The 21,851-nt window shown below is 42.8% G+C and overlaps 1 protein-coding gene across 4 annotated transcripts in view; it reads left to right on the top strand.

The window, feature by feature from the left end:
- Positions 1-5,520: 5,520 nt before the first annotated feature.
- The window catches only part of DGCR2 (DiGeorge syndrome critical region gene 2), a 97,305-nt gene continuing 80,974 nt past the window's right edge, over positions 5,521-21,851 (top strand). For all 4 annotated transcript variants that reach the window (XM_077461608.1, XM_077461607.1, XM_077461606.1 and 1 more), the window contains exon 1: positions 5,521-5,820. In XM_077461608.1, coding sequence (XP_077317734.1) covers positions 5,742-5,820 — 79 coding nt within the window. In that variant the 5' untranslated portion in view covers positions 5,521-5,741. The remainder of the gene's footprint in view (positions 5,821-21,851) is intronic.

The following is a 21,851-nucleotide window of genomic DNA, read 5'->3' as shown; positions in this document are numbered from 1 at the left end:
TTAATTCCAGTGTTCTTTCTGTAAACACAAAAGCGACGTCACTTCTGGTTTACTCGGCTGCCAATGGCTCTGATTTTTTTTTTAAAACGACAGTATTCAGAATCGCAGTTTTTGGCAATCTGAATAATTTAAAGTGCAAAGGAAGGATTTGGGGTCTTTTAGATCCCCCAATCCCTCCATAAAGAGTACCTGTCACCACCTATTACTGTCACAAGGGATGTTTACATTCCTTGTGACAGCAATAAAAGTGACAATGTATAAAAAAATTAAAGCACCCCCATCCCTGCGAGCTCACGCAGCAAAGAAAATGCACACTTAAGTTCTACCCGCATATGTAAACGGTGTTCAAATCACAAATGTGAGGTATCGCTGCGATCGTCAGAGTGAAAGCAATAATTCTAGCACTAGACCTCCTCTGTAACTCTAACCTGGTAACCATTTTTTTTTTTTTTTAATTGTGCCTCATATGGAGATTTTTAGTTACCGCAGCTTGTTGTCATTCCATGAGTGTGCGCAATTTCAGAGCATGACATGTTAGGTATCTATTTACTCAGCGTAACATCATCTTTCATATTATACAAATACATTTGGCTAACTTTACTGTTTTTTTTGTTTTTTTTAATTCATGAAAGTGATTTTTTTCCTAAAAAATTGCATTTGAAAGGCCGCTGCGTAAATACAGTGTGACATAAAATATTGCAACGACTGTCATTTTATTCTCTAGGGTCTCTGCTAAAAAAAAAATATATACATATATAAAATTTTTGGGGGTTCTAAGTAATTTTCGAGCAAAAAATGCGGATTTTAACCACTTACGGACCACCGCACGCCGATACATGTGCTAAGTTTGAAGAAGTATATTGTTGTTATGGCAGCAGCTAGCTGCCATAACCCGGTATCCTCTTCTTCAGCCGGTGGTCCACTTTCCAATAAGAGTGGTCTTTGCTGCGGATTCTCTCCCGCCGCGCTCCGGTGCCCTCCACCGCCCACTGGAGCTGTTGGCAGCGGCTGAGGCGATCGGATGCTGTCCCTTGCTGGGTATGGAGACAAGTGAGGGGAAGATGGTCCCCACCCGTCTCCATACCATTGCAAGGCGGAAGGGACATCAAAAACGTCACTTCCGCCCATAGCTCTTAGAAGGCCATTTAAAAAAAAAATATTGAAATTACATTTTTTTAACATTTTTTTATTGCATTTTAGTGTAAATATGAGATCTGAAGTCTTTTTGACCCCAGACCTCATATTTAAAAGGTCCTGAAATGCTTTTTTCTATTACAATGGATGTTCGTTCACATTCCTTGTAATAGGATTAAAAGTGACACCATTTTTTTTTATTAAAAACAGTGTAAAAATAAACAATAAAAGGTAAAATAAATAAGATTTTTTTTTTTTTTTTTTTTTTACACACGCCCTGCCCTGATGAGCTCACATGCAGAAGCGAACGCATACGGGAGTAGCACCCGCATATGAAAACGGTGTTCAAACCACACGTGAGGTATCGCCGCGATCAGTAGAGTGAGAGCAATAATTCTAGCCCTATAACTCCTCTGTAACTCAAAACATGCAACCTGTAGAATTTTTTAAACATCACCTACGAAGCTTTTTAACCACTTGCTTACTGGGCACTTAAACCCCCCTCAGTCCCAGACCAATTTTCAGCTTTCAGCGCTGATGCACTTTGAATGACAATTGCGCGGGCATACAACACTGTACCCAAATGAAATTTTTATCATTTTTTTCCCCACAAATAGAGCTTTCTTTTGGTGGTATTTAGTTACAGCTCGGAGTTTTATTTTTTGCTAAACAAACAAAAAAAGATGCAAAAAAAAATAAAAAATCATGTTTTAATAGTTTGTTATAAAATTTTGCAAACGGGTCATTTTTCTCCTTCATTGAAGTGCGCTGATTAGGCGGCACTGATGGCTGCATTGGTGGGCACTGATGGGCTGCATTGGTGGGCACTGATAGGCTGCATTGGTGGGCACTGATAGGCATAGTTAAGGCGGCACTAATAGGCACAGATAAGGCGGCACCGATGGGCACAGATGGGCACAGATAAGATGGCATGGATGGGTGGCACGGATAAGTGGCACGGATGGGTGGCACGGATGGGCACTGATAGGTACCACTGATAGATGGGACTGATGGGCACTGATAGGTGGCACTGATAGGTGGCACTGATAGGTGGCTCTGATAGGTGGCACTGCTGGGCACTGATGGGCGGCACTGCTGGGCACTGCTGGGCGGCACTGCTGGGCACTGATGGGCGGCACTGGGGTGCAGCACCTTTGAGGCACATTGTGGGCACTGTGGGTGGCACTGTTGGTGGCACTGCTGGATGGCACTGTGGGTGGCACTGTGGGCACTATGGGCACTGATGGGGGGCACTTACTTTTATTCAGGATGGCACTGCGGTGGGCAGGTGGGCACTGGCAGGGGGCAGGTGGTCAGCTGTATTGCTGGCCGTGATCGGGACTGATGTCCCGATCACGGCCGCCGGTGATCGGCTTTTTTTTTTCTCTCCTCGCACTGTCAGCGCGAGGAGAAATAATAGCCGATTACCGGCTCCGTTCTATCACATGATCAGCTGTCATTGGCTGACAGCTGATCACGTGATAAGGGGTCGGGATCGACCCCTTGCACGGATCGGTGATCAGGCGAGTCTCACGGACTCGCCGATCACAGAGCGCGCCGCGCGCGCCCCTCAGGGCGCGCGCAGGCCGCTTGTACCCGGGACGACGTCAATAGACGTCGTCCCGGAAAAGTAGATCCGCGCTAATGGCGTCATTTGGCAATAGCGCGGATCCCAAGTGGTTAAGGGGAAAAGTTTGTCGCCATTCCACAAGCGGGCACAATTTTGAAGTGTGACATGTTGGGTATCAATTTACTTTGCATAACATTATCTTTCACAATATAAAAAAAAATTGGGCTAACTTTACTGATGTCTTATATTTTCATTTAAAAAAAAGTGTATTTTTCTCAAAAAAGTGCGCTTTTAAGACCTCTGCGCAAATACGGTGTGACAGAAAGTATTGGAATGACTGCCATTTTATTCTCTAGGGTGTTAGAAAAAAAAAAAGTATAATGTTGGGGGGTCATTTTTCAGCAAAAAAAAAAACAACAAATCTCAGAAAGAGGCTCGGTCCTTAAAGCGGGGTTCCCATTTAAAAAAAAATAATTAAAAGTCAGCATCTACAAATACTGCAGCTGCTGACTTTTAACCCCTTCCCGCCGAGCGTACGCAGATCTGCGTACTCGGCTTCCGGGGGGTATACCGGGATGATGCCCGCACCTGCAGGCATCATCCCGGTACCGTTTTTTACAGCGGGCGATTGGCTTTCCAGCCATAACAACCGATGCGGCTAAAAGCCGCTCGGCTGTTATGCCGGAGGAGCGGGAGGGGACGTCCCCCCCTCCCGCCGCCTCTCGCCGCTGTTACCGGTGCTCCCGCTCGATCGGGAGCACCGATTCCCTGTCCGACGCCTCCGGCTGCTGCGGAGGAACTGGAACGAAGCCGTAATCGGCTTCGTTCCAGTCTCCTCATCGTAAACACGGAAGCGACGTCATGACGTCACTTCCCGTTTACTCGGCTGCCAATGGCGCCGGTTTTAAAAAAATATCCGGTATTCAGAATCGCCGTTTTCGGCGATCTGAATACATTGAAGTGTAAAGGAGGGGTGGGGGGTCTTTTAGACCCCCGATCCCTCCATAAAGAGTACCTGTCACCACCTATTACTGTCACAAGGGATGTTTACATTCCTTGTGACAGCAATAAAAGTGATCAAATTTTTTTTTTTTTTTTTTTAACAATTTAGTCGTTTTAAAATAAATAAAATAAATAAAAAAATAAAAAAAAATTTTTCAAAGCGCCCGCCGTCCCCGCGAGCTCGCGAAGCAAAGAAAACGCATACGGAAGTCGCGCCCGCGTATGTAAACGGTGTTCAAATCACACATGTGAGGTATCGCCGCGATCGTCAGAGCGAGAGCAATAATTCTAGCTGTAGACCTCCTCTGTAACGCTAACCTGGTAACCGTAAAAAAATTTTAAAGCGTCGCCTATTGAGATTTTTAGGTACCGTACTTTGTCGTGATTGGGAACCCAGAGAATTTAGGGGATTCCAATAACATATTGACTGCTGAACCACATTATAAAAGATGTATTTAATATACAGGCATGTAGCTATCCACAAGCATGGAGAACAAATGTTGTACAGTGCATGGTATACATTCAAATCTATTGTTCTGCCCTAGCTAGGCTAGTCTGACTATATTTATACATTCTAAAAAGGGGGGGGGGAAGTCTTGTGCGTCCCTTTGAAGGTCTGATCAAGTTGTAATTGTATTTATATTCACACAGGGATGGTCATTTCGCACCTAGGTGTCACTTCCAGATTCTCTGGGAAAATACCTCTCACAGCTGGGGGTGTGATTGGCATTTCGACACTCTCAAGACAGCTATGAAAACACATCCTGTGTATTTGAAACAAATACACTTGCTTAATCAGAATACATGTTTTTGATAATCATGACAAAATTGTTTATAAATAAATGGCGATTCCATTTACCCGCTCAGTCGTCAATCTACAAGTGCGCGCAATTATAAAGTGTGACATGTTTGGTATCTATTTACTCGGCGTAACATTATCTTTCACATTACGCAAAAAAATTGGGCTAATTTTACTGTTTTGTTTTTTTTTTATTCATGAAAGTGTCCCTTTTCCCAAAAAGTTGTGTTTAAAACACCACTGCGCAAATACCGTGTGACATAAAATATTGCAACAATCGCCGTTTTATTCTCTAGAGCCTCTGCTAAAAAATATATATAATGTTTGGGGGTTCCAAGTAATTTTCTAGCAAAAAATATGGATTTTAACTTGTAAACACCAAATTCCAAAAATAGGCTTAGTCATGAAAGGGTTAATAATCGGACACTTACCTATCCCAGGGTCCAGCGATGCGGGGGAACAAAGCCCTGCTCCTCTCCTCCTACGTTCGGCGGAGCCGGCATTGTAACTGTGGGCGCCACGGTCGGGCGCCCACTGCGCATGCACGCACCGTGATTGGCCGCGCAATCATCTGGGACCTGTTACATGACAAGAGAGAGGTGGCAGAGCTGAGCCCTTCCTGCACTAAGGGGAAGCAATGTCAGGAGCCCAGGCACTGAAGGAGGCAGACTACGAGGGACCCCCTAGCAACAGCCATTTAGAGGTGAGTAATATAAGAAAAAAAATCCACATTTTTATTTTTTTTAGGGTGGAACACCATTTTAAGTGGCTAACTTGCAAGCAACAAATGTCAGGCATAGGCTTAGTCATGAAAGGGTTAATTGGGTAACATGAAGGAGACTGTGAAGTGTCACTGGCAGCCAATCACTTCCTCCTTGAACAGCTCCCAGCGGTCACACATTACTGACAGCCCGCTGATCCCGGCCTTTTATACAGGGGCTGTGGCTTGGCAGCCGCACGTGACGCGCGGTTAGGCCCACCCATGGAGCGCTCTGATTGGCTAGGGGTGGCTTCTGTTTGTTGTGAGGGGACGGAGGCCGCCATCTTTTATCCCTGGACCTAGAAGCTGCTGCGGGGGTTCCTGTAAGCAAACAAGACTGGGGGGCTCGGCGGATTGTATGGAAGCCTAGCAGCCTCGTCCATTACTGCGGCGGGCAGACTGATAAGCCCTCGGACCGGCGTCCTCGGAAAGTGTCCGCTTTTCGTAGCTCTGGCAGGAGGATGAACGGAGGATAAATGGTGCCCAAACCGGACAGCGGCACCTTCCTCCTCCTCTTTCTGCTGGTGTTAACCCTGACCGAGCCGCTGAGGCCAGGTGAGTGGAGCTGGGGGAGGGGGCGCGGCCTGGCGCTAAGATGGCTGCAGGCTGACTGTGTGTACAAGGCCCCCCACCATTCATCCTGATAATCCGATCTCCACAGAGGTCACATACACGGGCCTCCTCATCACTACTCATCACTCCCCATCCTATGGCCTTACTCGTTATTATTATACAGGGCAGACAGTACAAATACAATACACTAGGAATCAGAGCTTATAACCTAAAAGGTTACTGAGCAAATGTCACCCAATCATCTGTATCTATATGTGTCATGTCACATCCTACATGTGTGACGCGTCCCAGCACCCATCTGACAATGAGCCCCTAAAGGTGACCATACACCATACCGGTGACTGAACCTTGGCCCTACAGATGTTTTGGAACTACATTTCCCATGATGCTCTTGCACTCTGCAGTGTTGTTGAGTATCATGGGAAATGTAGTTGCAAAACATCCGGGGTGCCAAGGTTCGCCATCACTGCTCTATACCATCTACTGTAGGGCCTGTCTGGCTGCAAATTACATTGGTTTGATTAGGTGCATCTTCCATTGACATAGGTTTGAAAAATCTGAATGAGATTGTACAATCAGATTGTATAGTGTATGGTCGGCTTAAAGCGGGAGTAAACTTTTTTTTTTTTTTTTTTTTTTTTTTTTTTTTCAGACCTGCAAAGGAAAAGGCATAATGGGCTAGTATGCACCTCATACTAACTCATTATGAAATACCTTTAGAACGAGGCCCCAACATCTTGCCCGATCCACGCAGAAGGAGCTGACATGTTCCCTTGGTGTGTCTTCCGGGTATCGCGGCTCCGGCGCTGTGAGTGGCCGGAGCCGCAATATCGTCACTCCCAAGCATGCAAGCAGGAGATTTCTTTCTGGCAGGGTCCGGCGTCTGTGGGCTTTCAGCCGAGAATCCCTTGTGCGCATGCACCGTTGTAGTCAGCGGCGCATTGCGAGGGGAATCTCTCCTAAACCGTACAGGTTTAGGAGATATATTTTTTTTTACCTACAGGTAAGCCTTATTATAGGCTTTCCTGTAGGTAAAAGTAAAAAAAAAACAAAAAACTATACAACTGCTTTAAAGTGATTGTAAACCCACTTTGAGAAAGGGAAAAAAAAAAAAAAACACCTGCAAGACAAAAGCATACTGAGCTAGTATGCATACCATACTTGCTCATTATTTAATACTCACCTGAGATCAAAGCCCCCGCTGCAGTGTCCATAAACAGCATCGGCCGGCAACATCACTCCTGGGGGTTACTTCCGGGTATTGCGGGTCCGCCGCTGTGATTGGCCATAGCCACAATGATGTCACTCCCGTGCATGCACGCCGGAGCCGCTGGTAATGGCATACTCACTGAAGCAATGGCACTTGTGCGGATGATGTCGGCACATGCAAATACAGGGGATATCTCCTAAATCGTGCAGGTTTAGGAGATATTCTGGGTAGATACAGGTAAGCCTTATAGGCTTAGATAAAGAAGTGCTATGAATAGATCTGGCGCTATACCTGTGTGTCAGAAACTTAATTTGCTAAATTAAATTTAAAATTGTTACGTTAATCCGGTGTGTAAGTGTTAGTGTGCCATATATTAGTGTTGGGATAAAGTATAAAATGTAAACTGTAGGTGGGAAGTAAAAACTCAAAAATATATGTGTATAAATTGTTAAAAATTTACCAGCATGCTGGCTGGAAAAGTAAAATATTGTCTCAGGTGCGATAAACCTAAATAGGTGATTACCTTATACACTCTTAATCACATGAATACCTTAAACATGTGGACTACTTAATAAATCAGGTAAAAATTATACATGTAAATATGAACCATAAACATAATACAATTGTGCACAAATGTGACAAATAATACAATTGTGCACAAATGTGACAAATAAAATCTATGCGTGCAATACTAAAATGTACAATAAATCTGTGATAAATATCAAATAAAATCTTTGCGTGCAATACTAAAATGTACAATAAATCTGTGATGAATATCAATACCCCACGTGAAACATGCCAAATATTGGGAGTGAAAAAAGAAAAAAATGAAAATGGAAATAAATTTAAAAGGAAGTGAATTCAAAATTCCAAAAATAAAATAAAATGAAAAATAAAATTTTTTTATAGATATTTGTCCCAAGAAATAAAAATATAAAAATGTATGCAAAGAGAAGAAAAAAGGAAAAAAAAGGGAAGCAAAAAAGCAGTCTCTAATGCAGTGCAATTAATGGGGGATTTCCCGTAGATGCAGGAGGGGATGTGATGGATCCAAAACAACTAATCTTCATGCATTGTGGGCACTTATAGGATGTACTCTCACCAGAAAAATAACCCCATCCGGGGTGGATCAGCCTTCACAGTATAAGCTACCGTGTCGCTCTCTGGCTTGCTTCAAATAGGCTGTTGAGGATCCCTCGTTATTTCCAGGTGGAGTGTGCCTCAGTATATGTATTGAAAGAGAGGACCATACATAGTGTGATACTGTATAAATCACTTTATTAAGAAAATACTAAAAATTACTCACACTTTTGAAAGAAGAAAATGGCTTGAATAAATGCAGTATAAAGGTGCAGTATGAAAGGTATGGAAGCTGCTGAGAGCGTTCCGTTCGTCTTCCACGCCGTAGTGTAAAGGTGCAGTGTGAAAGGTATGGAAGCTGCTGAGAGCGTTCCGTACGTCTTCCACGCCGACTGTATTGGAAGTGTGTATTCGATAGGCCACGCCCTACGCGTTTCGTCACTGGGACGTCATCCGGATGACGTCCCAGTGACGAAACGCGTAGGGCGTGGCCTATCGAATACACACTTCCAATACAGTCGGCGTGGAAGACGTACGGAACGCTCTCAGCAGCTTCCATACCTTTCACACTGCACCTTTACACTACGGCGTGGAAGACGAACGGAACGCTCTCAGCAGCTTCCATACCTTTCATACTGCACCTTTATACTGCATTTATTCAAGCCATTTTCTTCTTTCAAAAGTGTGAGTAATTTTTAGTATTTTCTTAATAAAGTGATTTATACAGTATCACACTATGTATGGTCCTCTCTTTCAATACATATACTGAGGCACACTCCACCTGGAAATAACGAGGGATCCTCAACAGCCTATTTGAAGCAAGCCAGAGAGCGACACGGTAGCTTATACTGTGAAGGCTGATCCACCCCGGATGGGGTTATTTTTCTGGTGAGAGTACATCCTATAAGTGCCCACAATGCATGAAGATTAGTTGTTTTGGATCCATCACATCCCCTCCTGCATCTACGGGAAATCCCCCATTAATTGCACTGCATTAGAGACTGCTTTTTTGCTTCCCTTTTTTTTCCTTTTTTCTTCTCTTTGCATACATTTTTATATTTTTATTTCTTGGGACAAATATCTATAAAAAAATTTTATTTTTCATTTTATTTTATTTTTGGAATTTTGAATTCACTTCCTTTTAAATTTATTTCCATTTTCATTTTTTTCTTTTTTCACTCCCAATATTTGGCATGTTTCACGTGGGGTATTGATATTCATCACAGATTTATTGTACATTTTAGTATTGCACGCAAAGATTTTATTTGATATTTATCACAGATTTATTGTACATTTTAGTATTGCACGCATAGATTTTATTTGTCACATTTGTGCACAATTGTATTATTTGTCACATTTGTGCACAATTGTATTATGTTTATGGTTCATATTTACATGTATAATTTTTACCTGATTTATTAAGTAGTCCACATGTTTAAGGTATTCATGTGATTAAGAGTGTATAAGGTAATCACCTATTTAGGTTTATCGCACCTGAGACAATATTTTACTTTTCCAGCCAGCATGCTGGTAAATTTTTAACAATTTATACACATATATTTTTGAGTTTTTACTTCCCACCTACAGTTTACATTTTATACTTTATCCCAACACTAATATATGGCACACTAACACTTACACACCGGATTAACGTAACAATTTTAAATTTAATTTAGCAAATTAAGTTTCTGACACACAGGTATAGCGCCAGATCTATTCATAGCACTTCTTTATCTAACATTTTCCACCCCACCAGGTGGATAGTAATAGAGGCAGCTCTTACCTATTTTCCTTTTTCTTTTATTTTCTTTTATATTCTATATGTTTTTATAATTTGGATTCGCTCATAAGTTCCTTAGCGCAACCTACCCCTTTTATTTTTAAGCCTTATAGGCTTGCCTGTAGTGAAAAGTGGCCTGTAAGGGTTTACAACCACTTTAAATTATTACTTTATCCATAGCAACTTGGTAAAAATTAATGTTCTTTAGCAAGAAACATACATTCCACATTAACCGCTTTCCAACTGCTTCTCGCAGATATACTGTGGCAGAAGGGCACATACAGGCAGAATCCCGTACCTGTACGTTGCCCTTTAAGAGGCGGCTTGCGGGCGCGAGCGTGCCTGCTGGGAGCTCCGTGAGTGTGTTCACGGGTCCCGCAGACTCGATGTCCGCAGGGATACCCATGATCGTCTCACAGAGAGGAAAAACAGGGAAATGCTGATGTAAACGAGCATTTCTCTATTCTTCCTAGTGACAATGTCACTGATCACCGCTTCCTGTGATCGGGAGCGCTGATCAGTGACGTGTCACACACACCCCCTCCCCCCCACAGTTAGAATCACTCCCTAGGTCACACTTAACCCCATACAGCGCTACCTAGTGGTTAACCCCTTCACTGCCAGTCACATTTACACTGTAATCAGTGCATTTTTAATCGCACTGATCGCTGTATAAATTTGAACGGTCCCAAAATCATGCCAAATGTGTCCGATGTGTTCGCCATAATGTCGCAGTCACGATAAAGATCGCTGCCATTACTAGTAAAAAAAAATTATAATAAAAATGCCATAAAACTATCCCCTATTTTGTAGACGCTAGAACTTTTGCGCAAACCAATCAAACGCTTATTGTGATATTATTATTTTTTAAATTTTTTTATCAAAAATATGTAGAAGAATACGTATCGGCCTAAACTGAGGAAAAACATTTTTTTTTATATATTTTTGGGGGATATTTATTATAGCAAAAAGTAAAAAAATAATGCGTTTGTTTTTCAAAATTGTCCCTATTTTTTGTTTATGGAGCAAAAAATAAAAACTGCAGAGGTGCTCAAATACCACCAAAAGAAAGCTCTATTTGTGGGGAAAAGGAACATAAATTTTGTTTGGGAGCCACGTCATACGACCCTGCAATTGTCAGTTAAAGCGACGCAGGCGCAAATTGCAAAAAGTGCTCTGGTCTTTGGCCAGCCAAATGGTCCGGTGCACCTGAGCAGAAGTAAATCGGAAAGCAGAATTAAGCCCATTAATTTAACAGTTTAAAAAAAAAAAAGTTTCTGCTGGGATTGCTGTCAAATTTGATTCTGTCCCTCAATCAAACTGTCAAACCATCAAATGGCTGGTGACATGAATGATCACATGTACAGCACCATGCAGGTCAAACAGAAACAGCTTCCTTGGCTGTAAAGAATAGGAGGGCTTAAAGAGGAGCTTCAGCCATATTTACCCCCACCGCCCTACATAAAAATGTAAAAGTCGGCAGCCACAAATAATGTATATGTGTATATTAGCTCACCTGTCCTGGATGTCAGCACCACAGCCAATGTTTCAGATGAGATGGGTGTGGTCCCTGGACTCCGTCATGTCATTCTATCATGGCAGTACGGGACTTATGAGTAGAAAATAGTCATTGCCATGCTATATTGATTTCTATGTTGTTCAGCCACTTTTCTAATTACATATACGTATTTAATAAAGTGTGTGTGTGTGTGTGTGTGTGTATGTATGTGTGTGTGTATATATATATATATATATATATATATATATATATATATATATATATATATATATATATATATATATATATATATATATATATATATATATATATATATATTTTTTTTTCAACTTTTTCTATTATACCTTGTGTATTACATATTGTGATTGACTCCTCAATCACTAGGGCCATTAAGGGGGAACAATTTCTCCATTTGATTTATGTCATTGGGATGTGGGCCCACCCTTTACTTTGACCCCCTACCTCAACTTTTCTGCATCTGTTTGAGATTTTGGGTGGGGACAGTTACCTGTCCCCCCCCCCCCCCCCCCCCCCCCCGAATGGTGCCAAATGTGGCACCGGAAGAGGGGGGGGGGGAAGACGTGATGGATAAGCAGGGCTTCCACTTTTGGGTGGAGATCCGCTTTAAGCACTTGTCAACCAGCCGCTGTGTAAATCGCTGTACTGGTATGGCGCTTTGTGTAATAGATACAGTGGGCATGGCGCCGTGCAGAGCCGATGCACGTGAGAGTGCTGACATTTTCCCCTCAGACGTTTCTTCCGGGTTCGTGGCTCTGTTGATGTGAGTGACCAGAGCCGCTATGACGTCGCTCCGCTCTCGCACAATACGCCTGACCTTCACTGCGTGTGCGTGGCGGACGTCAGCAGCTGCATGCAGGCTTACCTGTAGCTAAAAAAGGGGTATACAACCGCTTTAACCCTTTGATCGCCCCCTAGTGTCTATATTGGTGCATTTTTTTGTTTTGTTTGTTTAATACCACTGATTGCTGTATAAATGTTGCTGGTCCCAAAAAAGTGTCAACAGCGTCCAATCTGTCCACCAGTGTCGCAGTCCCGCTTAAAATTGCTGGTCACCGCCATTACTAAGAAAAAAAATAATAAAAATGGCATAAATCTATCCCCTATTTTGTAGATGCTATAACCTTTGCACAAACCAATCAATATATATGCTTAAGGATTTTTTTGTTACCAAAAATATGTAGAAGAATTCATATTGGTCTAAACTGATGACTTATTTTTTTTTTTTTGGATATTTATTATAGCAAAAAGATTTGTTTTCAGAATTATCAGTCTTTTTATTTATTTATTTTTTATTAATTTTTTTGGTTTATACACTTTCAGACCGGGCCATTTTGCTGGCTTAAGATCAGACCACTTTTTGCGATACGGCACTGCGTCGCTTTAACTGACAATTGCGCGGTCGTGCGATGTGGCTCCCAAAACAAATTTAACGTCCTTTTTTTTCCCCACAAATAGAGCTTTCTTTTGGTGGTATTTGATCACCCCTGCGGCTTTTATTTTTTGCGCTATAAACAAAAATAGAGCGTCAATTTTGAAAAAAACGCATTATTATTTTACTTTTTGTTATAATATCCCCCAAAAATATATATTAAAAAAGTTTTTTCCCTCAGTTTAGGTCGATACGTATTCTTCTACACATTTTTGGTAAAAAAAATCGCAATAAGCGATTGTTTTTCGCAAAATTTATAGAGTTTGCAAAATAGGGAATAGTTTTATGGCATTTTTATTTATTTTTTTACTAGAAATGGTGGCAATCAGCGATTTATTATTATTTTTTTTTTTTTTTTGTGACTGCGACATTATGGCGGACACATCGGACATTTTTGGGACCATTGTCATTTATACAGCAATCCGTACTATACAAATGCACTGATTCCTGTGTAAATTACACTGGCAGTGTAGGGGTTAAATGTCCCTAGGGGCGTGTTACTAACTGGGGGGGGCTGGGCTGTGTGTTAGTGAACGCTGATCTCTGCTCCAATCACATGGAGCAGAGGTCAGTGTCACTTGTTGCTAGGCAGAATGAGAAGATACTGTTTTCAACGGCATCTCCCCGTTCAGCCTCCCCTTGAGACAATCGTGGGTATCCCCACGGCGATTGAGTCCGCGGGACCCGCGACTGGACTCACGGGGGTCCCGACCGGCGTGCATGCGATGGCAGGGAGGAAAATAGAAATAGACATACCTGTATGCCAGCCCGTGCCATTCTGCCGATGTACATCATCGTGCGCTGGTCGGGAAGTGGTTAAAGCGCAAAGGGGGAAAAAAAAAAAAAAGGCAGGGGTGATCAAATGCCACCAAAAGAGAGCTCTATTTGTGGAAAGAAAATGACACAATTTTTGTTAAGGTAAAGCGTTGCACGACCGTGTAATTGTCAAAGAGAGTCAGTGCCGTATTGAAAAATGGAGAGCAACTGAGCATATGCAGAGCAGGGTGAGACCAGTGTATTACTGGATTTTAAACAGTATAGACACTTATTAATGTTTTACATAGATATACCTGCAAAAGGGGCCAGCCTGAAGTGATCTAGCAGGACTTAGGCCGGGTTCACACCACAGCGATGCGGGAACGCCGCGAATCCGCGTCGTTTTCCCGCATCGCACACCTCCCGCCGGCAGTTCACACTGCCCTATGCGGACGGCTGGGAGTGTCAATGATATGTTAATGACACCCCCAGATCCGTCCGCATATCGCAGTGCGATCTGCAGACTCGCACAGGAATCGGATCGCATGGTGTGAACCCCCATGCGATCCGATTCTGTTGCGGACCAAAAAAAGGGTCCCGTGCGAGTTTGCTGCGGGAGCGATGCGAATTCAGCCATACTATCTGTATGGCTGAACTCGCATCGCTACGGAGATCGGATGTGATTTGCACTGCAGTGTGGGTGCGAATCGCATCTGGATCTCCCCCCGCAGCAGTGTGAACCCAGCCTTAAAGCGGAACTTTATGCATAACAACTTGTTACAAACTGTTTTTTAGCAAGAAACCTACATTCCACATTAATAAATATGTTGCCAAAATTAGCATGTGCCTCCCAGCATTGCTCATATTTCTTCTTGCTGAAGGCCAGAGTCCTTGAACAGTAGTAATTCGGAAAGCTAAATCCTTTTAACTTTACTGGTTTTTAAAAACTGTTACATTCCTGGAATTGCTAACTGTCACATTTGCTTGTCCCCTTTACCAAAGTGTCAAATTATCAAATGGCTGGTGTAATAACTGAACACATGTACAGTTCAAACAGAAGGCTGTAAAGGATAGGAGGGTTTAATTCTGTTAGGCTGTCAGCAGAGCGCCCTCTTCAAATTCAGCAGTGCCTAAAAATGTAGCGCAACTGAGAATGTGCAGAGCAGGGGGAGACGGTGTATTACTGTATTTTAAACAGTATAGGCACTTATGTAAAATATTTTTCATATAGTAGCTATACCTGCACAAAAGGGGCCAGTCTGAAGTGATCTATCAGGACTTAATTTTCTGCCTAAAGTTCCACTTTTAGACTACTTTAACATTGAGGCATTTTCAGGCATTAAAGGGCCAAAAATAGCACCTATAAAGAGCCTGAAAAATGCCTCCCCTGCCACCCCAGTATGAAAGCCCGAGTGCTTTCACACTGGAGCGGTGCGCTTGCAGGACTGGGGAAAAAAAAAGTCCTGCAAGCAGCATCTTTGGGGTGAATACACCTTGTCCTAAAAGGCCCCAGCCATTGAAAGCAATGGCCAGCACTGCCGAAGTGCCTGCAAAGCACTTTGGCAGCAGTGCTTTGCGGGCACTTTTAACCCCTTTTCAGCTGCTAGTGGAGGTTAAAAGCTCCCTGCTAGTGGCCGAAAAGCACCGATGGAAATACAGTAAAACGCTGCTAAAAATAGTGGTTTACTGCTGACCTGATGACCACCAGGTATGGCATCCCTGGTGCCAATGTGTGCCCATACATGATGCAAATTGGTACCCACCAGCAATACCTGCCAGTGCCTCCTAATCGGTGATGCCAATCGGTGCCATCTATCACTGTCCATCTGTGATACCTGTGAGTGGCCCATCCGTATCTGTGCCACATATCAGTGCCACCTTGTTTGTGCTCATCAGTGCCCGGCAGTGCAGCCTCATCAGTGTCCATTAGTGAAGGAGAAAACGTATTTACAACATTTTATAAAAGGAACAAAGAAAAACGTAATATGTTTTTAATTTTCTGTTTTTTTTTTTTTTTGTTTAGCAAAAAATAAAAACTGCAGAGGTGATCAAATACCAACAAAAGAAAGCTCTATTTGTGGGAAGAAAATGATTAAAAATTTTGTTTGGGTACAGTGTAGCATGACCGCGCAGTTGTTATTTAAACAGCGACGGCGCTGAAAGCTGAAAATTGGCTTGGGCAGGAGGGGGGAGAGTGAGTGCCTGCCTGGTATTGAAGTGGTTAAAACAGCTCCCCTCCTAAATTCTATTCTAACTACACTAGAAGGAAGATGTCTATGCTTGCCTATTCTGGGGGCTCCAGACTGGTTACATGATCGGCGCCTAGCACTGGCTTCAGTGTAAAAGAGAGACAGCTGGCAATGGATGCCCTATAGTAAGTCGATGTGTGATGCCACTGCCCAGGCATTGCAGCCATTGTTGGAGATCTCTCCTCTCCCCTGACCACTAGAGAGATCATGTGACCAGTCTGGTGCGCCCTGAGAATAGGTAAGTTTAAGCATCTTCCAGTGATTGGAAGAGGGCAGCGCACCGTTTCAAGCTTGGATAATTCAAGCCTGGAATTCCACTTTGTCGGCCTTCACACCTGAGAAGAGCACATTACTGATGTGATGTACCCCAGCTGCAAGTTTGGAAAAGGTCCATACACACATTGTGCACAAATGCAATGGTTGTCATTATCAAAGCACTATGGGGTTGCTTTACTAAAACTGAAGCGTACATGATCTGGTGCAGCTCTGCATAGAAACCGATCGGCTTCCATATTTTTTATTTTTTATTTTTTTGTCAAAGCTTAATTGAACAAGCTGAAGTTAGAAGCTGGCTACCATTCCCAGCTGCCCCAGATTCCAAGTGCTCTAGTTTTAGTAAATCAACCCCAGATAAAACCTTGCTTTCTGTAACTTTTCTTGTTTTGACTGTGGAGGCATGTGATGCAAATCATCTGTCGAATGCTAACAGTATCTAGGAATGCCATGGCTGTTGAGAAGGATTTCCTGTATACTTGCATAACTCTGCCTTATTCTGTCTGTACCCAGCTTGTACAGACGTTTTTATATGAAGGGGAACGACAAATGCATTAATGTGTCAAAGCTTTCCACCATTTGTTTTGATATAGAGAGCTAATAACCTTAATGTGCTGCACTCACGACAGATTACTGGAAATAGATTTAAAAGCTAAACCCCGTGATACAATAACATTTTGCTCCATAAGTTTCAATACATAGGCACGTATATTGCTGCTACTTTTTTTACATTAGAATGTCATTGTTTAGGAGAACATGATCTTTGAAAACTGTGATGTCATAGCGCTCATTGAGAGAACGCAGCTACAGCCAGACACCCCTAGGAGGTGTTGACTTAGCGGCCTTGTTACTTCCTCTCACTGGGTTGTACTGCTTTAAGAAACTACAATTTCCACCATGCCATGGGAATTGCAGTTGTGAATGGAGCCGATGGCCGAGTCCTCCCATTACAACAAGCAGTGACTTATTTACGTCTCTGCTTACTGAAACTAGAACTACACAGGGGATTTCACAAGATTGTGCCGGGGATATAGCTTACATAACAGCATCTGGACATACAAAATGTAAATTAGGGGACATCTTCTTATGTCTGCCTCCAGAAGGGATTTCTCGGGGAGGCAGCTCTATTTGAAAACATGAAGGACTTGTTGCTGAAAGGTAAGGAATAACATCTATAAGCAAATTCTGCCAGGGGTTCAGTTTAAAGTGGAACTAAACTCCCTTTGTTGACCAAAACGGTCACATTTAAAGCTGAACTCCAACTTTCTTCTCACTAGAACTGAATGGAATGATCAGTCACAGCATAGATCATCCCTTTTTGTACCATGTTTCTCTGCTGTCTGCAGATCCCCTGATAACCTGGGTTTAGTTGTGGCTTTGTACCATGCGACACTCTGTATAGCTTGCTTATAGACTCTGTCCCTTCCACAGACACTTCCTGCAGCAGCAAAAGTCTGTAACACTCCCCTTTCAGACTCTGCAAATTATGTAACTTTCTTCACGGCTCTGATGGTGGGTGGGATAGAATACATTCTAATTAGCATTCAGTACCACCTTACAGATCACGGCATTATTCAAGAAGGATACGCCTTCATACGCATGTTCTGAACACTAGCTGTGCTGCTGCTGCGCAGGATTGAACGGATCACCATTAGAATTCAGTCCTGTCCAGTTAAATATGCTGACCAGTGTGAACAGTAAGGGTCCCACCCTCCCAGAGCCATGCTGTCTGTGAACTGATTCATTTACATATCCTTCATAATAATCTCCCATAGCCCTTCCTCTGTAGTCTTGCAGTAAGCCATTATTCTTTGGCATTCTGTAGACTGGAATGAAATAGGAGGAGGAATGACACATTGACATCTTTCACCACCCATATCAACTCCCAGAACTGGTACAAGTGACTGCAATAGCCTGTGTTTTATCAGATTTGGCGACCCCCGTCAATGTGTAATGGAAGTGACGTTTTGTCACCGCCATCTTGCTACCCCTGGCACTCGCCCACAGTAAGGATAGAATGGGAAGGGGGCAAGCGAACATCTTGTTACACCCACCGTATGTTTTGCATTTTACACGTATTTTTTACTGTAAATGGAGATTATGTAGTGAAATGCAGTACTTAGAACTCAGTCTGACAGTTTAGATGTTGAATTTTAAAAGCCGCGGCAAGCCTGCTGATCTCACAGGTTTGCTAATCTAATACAAGTTTGCTGCTTTTTAAAATGTCAGACTGAGTTCTAAGTACTGTATTTCACTATATAACCTCAGTTTACAGTTAAAAATAAGTGTAAGATGCAAAACTCTGGTGGGTGTAACAAGATGTCCGCTTCCCCCCTTCTCATTTTATCCTTACTGTGGAAGAGTATGGGGTGTAGCAAGATGGTGGTGACAAAAGGTCCCTTCCGTTACGCATTCTGACTGGTCACCAAATCTGACAAATCACTTGCCCTGAAGTTGCAAAGGATCATGGGACATATAGTATCAGGACTAGAAAAGGAAAGAAATGGGAAGTCGGAGTACTTTGAAATTCAGTCAGGAGGAGGAGTGGCATCAGACACGGAAACCTGTATACAGCTAAAGGAGAAAATTTACATACAAACTGACACCGGGAGTTGTGATTCATTTACATGCACAATGCATCTGTTTTAGGGAGAAAAGCCTGGTTGAGTTTTCATTTTTTTCATATAGCCAGCGGGCTGAACACATTCTTCCATCCACACAAAGGAAGTGGATAGAGAAATCCCCCTGCCAGTACTTTTTAGTTGCACCCACCACTGTCAGAATACACTGAGCAACGACTGCAGCCCCTGACTGAGAAGAAAATCCCAATATGTTGACAGCCACAAAGTGATGAGAATTCGGCTTGTCCCTGTGAAATTGGCTGAATTTTGGTCGGTGTACGGCCAGCAAGTGTTTGTTAACCCCAAAAAAAATCCTGTTTATTTAAAGCATGTTATACAGCACAGTACTTTTGCTGTATGATTTTACCCCCTGTAACACCTGTAATACCTGGTTGATCCTGCCAGTTTCTGCCCTCCCCTATGTAAACTGACCAAGGTATATCATGGCTGCTGAGCCCTGACACCGTGGTCAGTTTAGGTTCCTTCTTCATCCGCAGCCTGCTATCTGCAGCTCTCCTCTCTGATCCTGTGTCCCCCCCCTCCCCCCCTCCTCTCTGCCTGTCAGCTCTGTGTGTGAGCCGCCCCTCCCCTTCTATCACCGTTTCAAGCAGCTCACACATTACTGCTCCCAATCACTGCCAGCCCCTCTACTAGAATTACATGTGTATGCCACTTTCTAAAATTCTTCTTTATAAATACTGCTTTTCTTATCCCCGATCAGCGGCGCTGTCTTCCTCCAATGTTTGTATTACAGAGGGAGGTCAAGTGACTGCCCGTCAGATGGAAAGCTTAGCTCTTCTAATACATTAATTGGAAGAAGGGGCTGGTCACATGAACGCTGATCGGGGAGGAAAAAAATTGTATTTGTAAGAAGAATTTTAGAAAATGGCATATAGAGTATATACATGATATATTCCTAGCAGAGGGACCGGCAGTGGCTGTGTGCACTGCCTTACTTACCCCTTTAAGGGTCCAATAATGCTGTGTAGTTATGGTACTGTACTTGCATTTTTGTGTTATGGGGCAATTCTTTAATGCCACCTCTTCAGCAACACGCCTGTGCTGCAGAGCACTACATGCACAATGTTGTGGTGTTTTGCTGCTCATTAATTGTGAATGGTTGCTGAGCACAGTGTTCAGGTGCATTCCTCCATTCCTCAAAGCACAAAATATGTTGCAATGCAGGGTGTCATGGTGTAAACAGTCCTTGTGACAATCAAAATAACACAGGGTGGATCTAAATCGATGATGAGAGATATAGATATATATATATCTATAATCTATCAACTTTTTTGATTTTTATAAAATGTATTTTAATACAATGCTTTGGAAGTAAAATCTATCTAAAGATAGTTTTCTATTTAAGATCCATTAATAATTATAATGTATTCAGCATGAAATTGAGCATATTCTGCAATATTTACATTTTTGGTAAACTCTTTCAACGAATGCAAGCTGAGATAACATGCACTGCATTGATGCATTCACACAATTTCACAGTAACTGTGAGATGAACAAAAGTTCAGAAATATTCCTTTATCCCATTGTTTTTCAAATCTATACACTACAAACTGTATGATTGATTGGTTCTGATATCGCTGTTTTACGAACCTGATGGCTTATTATTCTAAATATGAAACCTTCATTTTGTTTGCAAATAGAGCTTCTAACTACCAGCAAGAATAAGCTCTTAAATTTTAAAGAGCATCTGTCATTTCAGATCAATCGTGGCAGTGCCTTTTAGCGGCATCCACTCACCTTCTTCTGTCATGTCCCTCACCTTGTGTCATTGCCGCATCACCAGCCGTGCCATTAAAGTGAATGAGACTGTTGGTGAGACAACAGCGGGTCAGAAGAAGCTGCTGCTGGACAGAGGTGACAGTTGTTCTTTAAAAATTATGATTTAAGTCTAGGTGATTTAAATCAAGCCTTTTTACTAGTGATTTAAATTGTGATTTAAATCAAATCCACAATAAAATAACATAAATTATATGTTTTGTGATGATCATAATCTCTATATGTAGCTGTTTTCATTGCATATTGTTTTTAAAGCGGAATTAAACTATGCAAGATATCACCACCTTCCAGCAATTCCTGTGCAGCTCAGCATACATCATTTTTTATTTTAGTAGACTGCAGGCAGCTGTGTTTTTTATTGCCAAAGAAACCTAGCATTTCTCTAAGGCCCCTTTCACACTGTGCGGAGTCTGCCAGCAGATTGGCCTGCTTAGCGAGTGATCTCTCCCCTGATCCCCGCTGAGCAGTTGGATGACAGGTCTGTGTCTGCTCTCCTGATGATCTCTCCTCTACGGGTTGTCGCATGGACACAGACAGCCAGGTGGGAGGGGCCACTGCCCTGGGCAGAGTGTGGGAGGGGGCACCACATTAGAGCATCGCAGAGAAACGCTCTCCTTGGTACAAGTTCCTGGCTCGCTGGCCAGCTGGATCGGGACAGTGAGCGCTCCAGTACAAGTGGTCGGAGCCGGCAGAGAACCCAAGGCTGCATCCTTGATCACTGCTTTCTGTTCAGCAGACATCGGAGCTCTCCACTGGAGACTGAAGAGAAGACTGCTGTTTTTCCTTCTGTGAGCCCCGATCTGTTGTGCCTTCCAGACTGTGCAATGCTGTCCTGTAAACCTGTACTGACTCTTGCAGTGCAGGTTTACAAAAGGGAAAGTGAAATGTTTTTGAACATGTCAGGAACATACTGGGACTTTTTTAGGCTCTACATACTGTAGATGTATTGCGCACACACAGAAAAGTCCCAATATATTCCTAACAGATTCAAAGATTTGACCATAAACCGCAAGTGATGTGATGCAGCCCAACTCCAGCAAAGTAAAATAGCCCCCCCCCCCCCTTGCAGTGCTGGGGGAAATGGCCTCATGTATAGCTTCTCCAGCCAGCTGCAGTGCTTTCCTCCTCCACCAAAGACCTCAGGAACATTACCCTGTATAGTATGATGAGGCTGGAGTGTGACAACAGCTACTCACAATTCACCCAGGAGCTCCAGGGGACCAGTCTGTTTTGCTTGCGTCTATTTAGCAAGGTTACTTTGTGGTATAAGCAATGAAG

Source organism: Lithobates pipiens, unplaced genomic scaffold (assembly GCF_037356315.1).
Source record: "Lithobates pipiens isolate NorthernLeopardFrog02 unplaced genomic scaffold, aLitPip1_a1.2 Scaffold_3, whole genome shotgun sequence".
NCBI classification, from domain to species: domain Eukaryota; kingdom Metazoa; phylum Chordata; class Amphibia; order Anura; family Ranidae; genus Lithobates; species Lithobates pipiens.
This window is presented reverse-complemented; position numbering and strand designations above follow the sequence as displayed.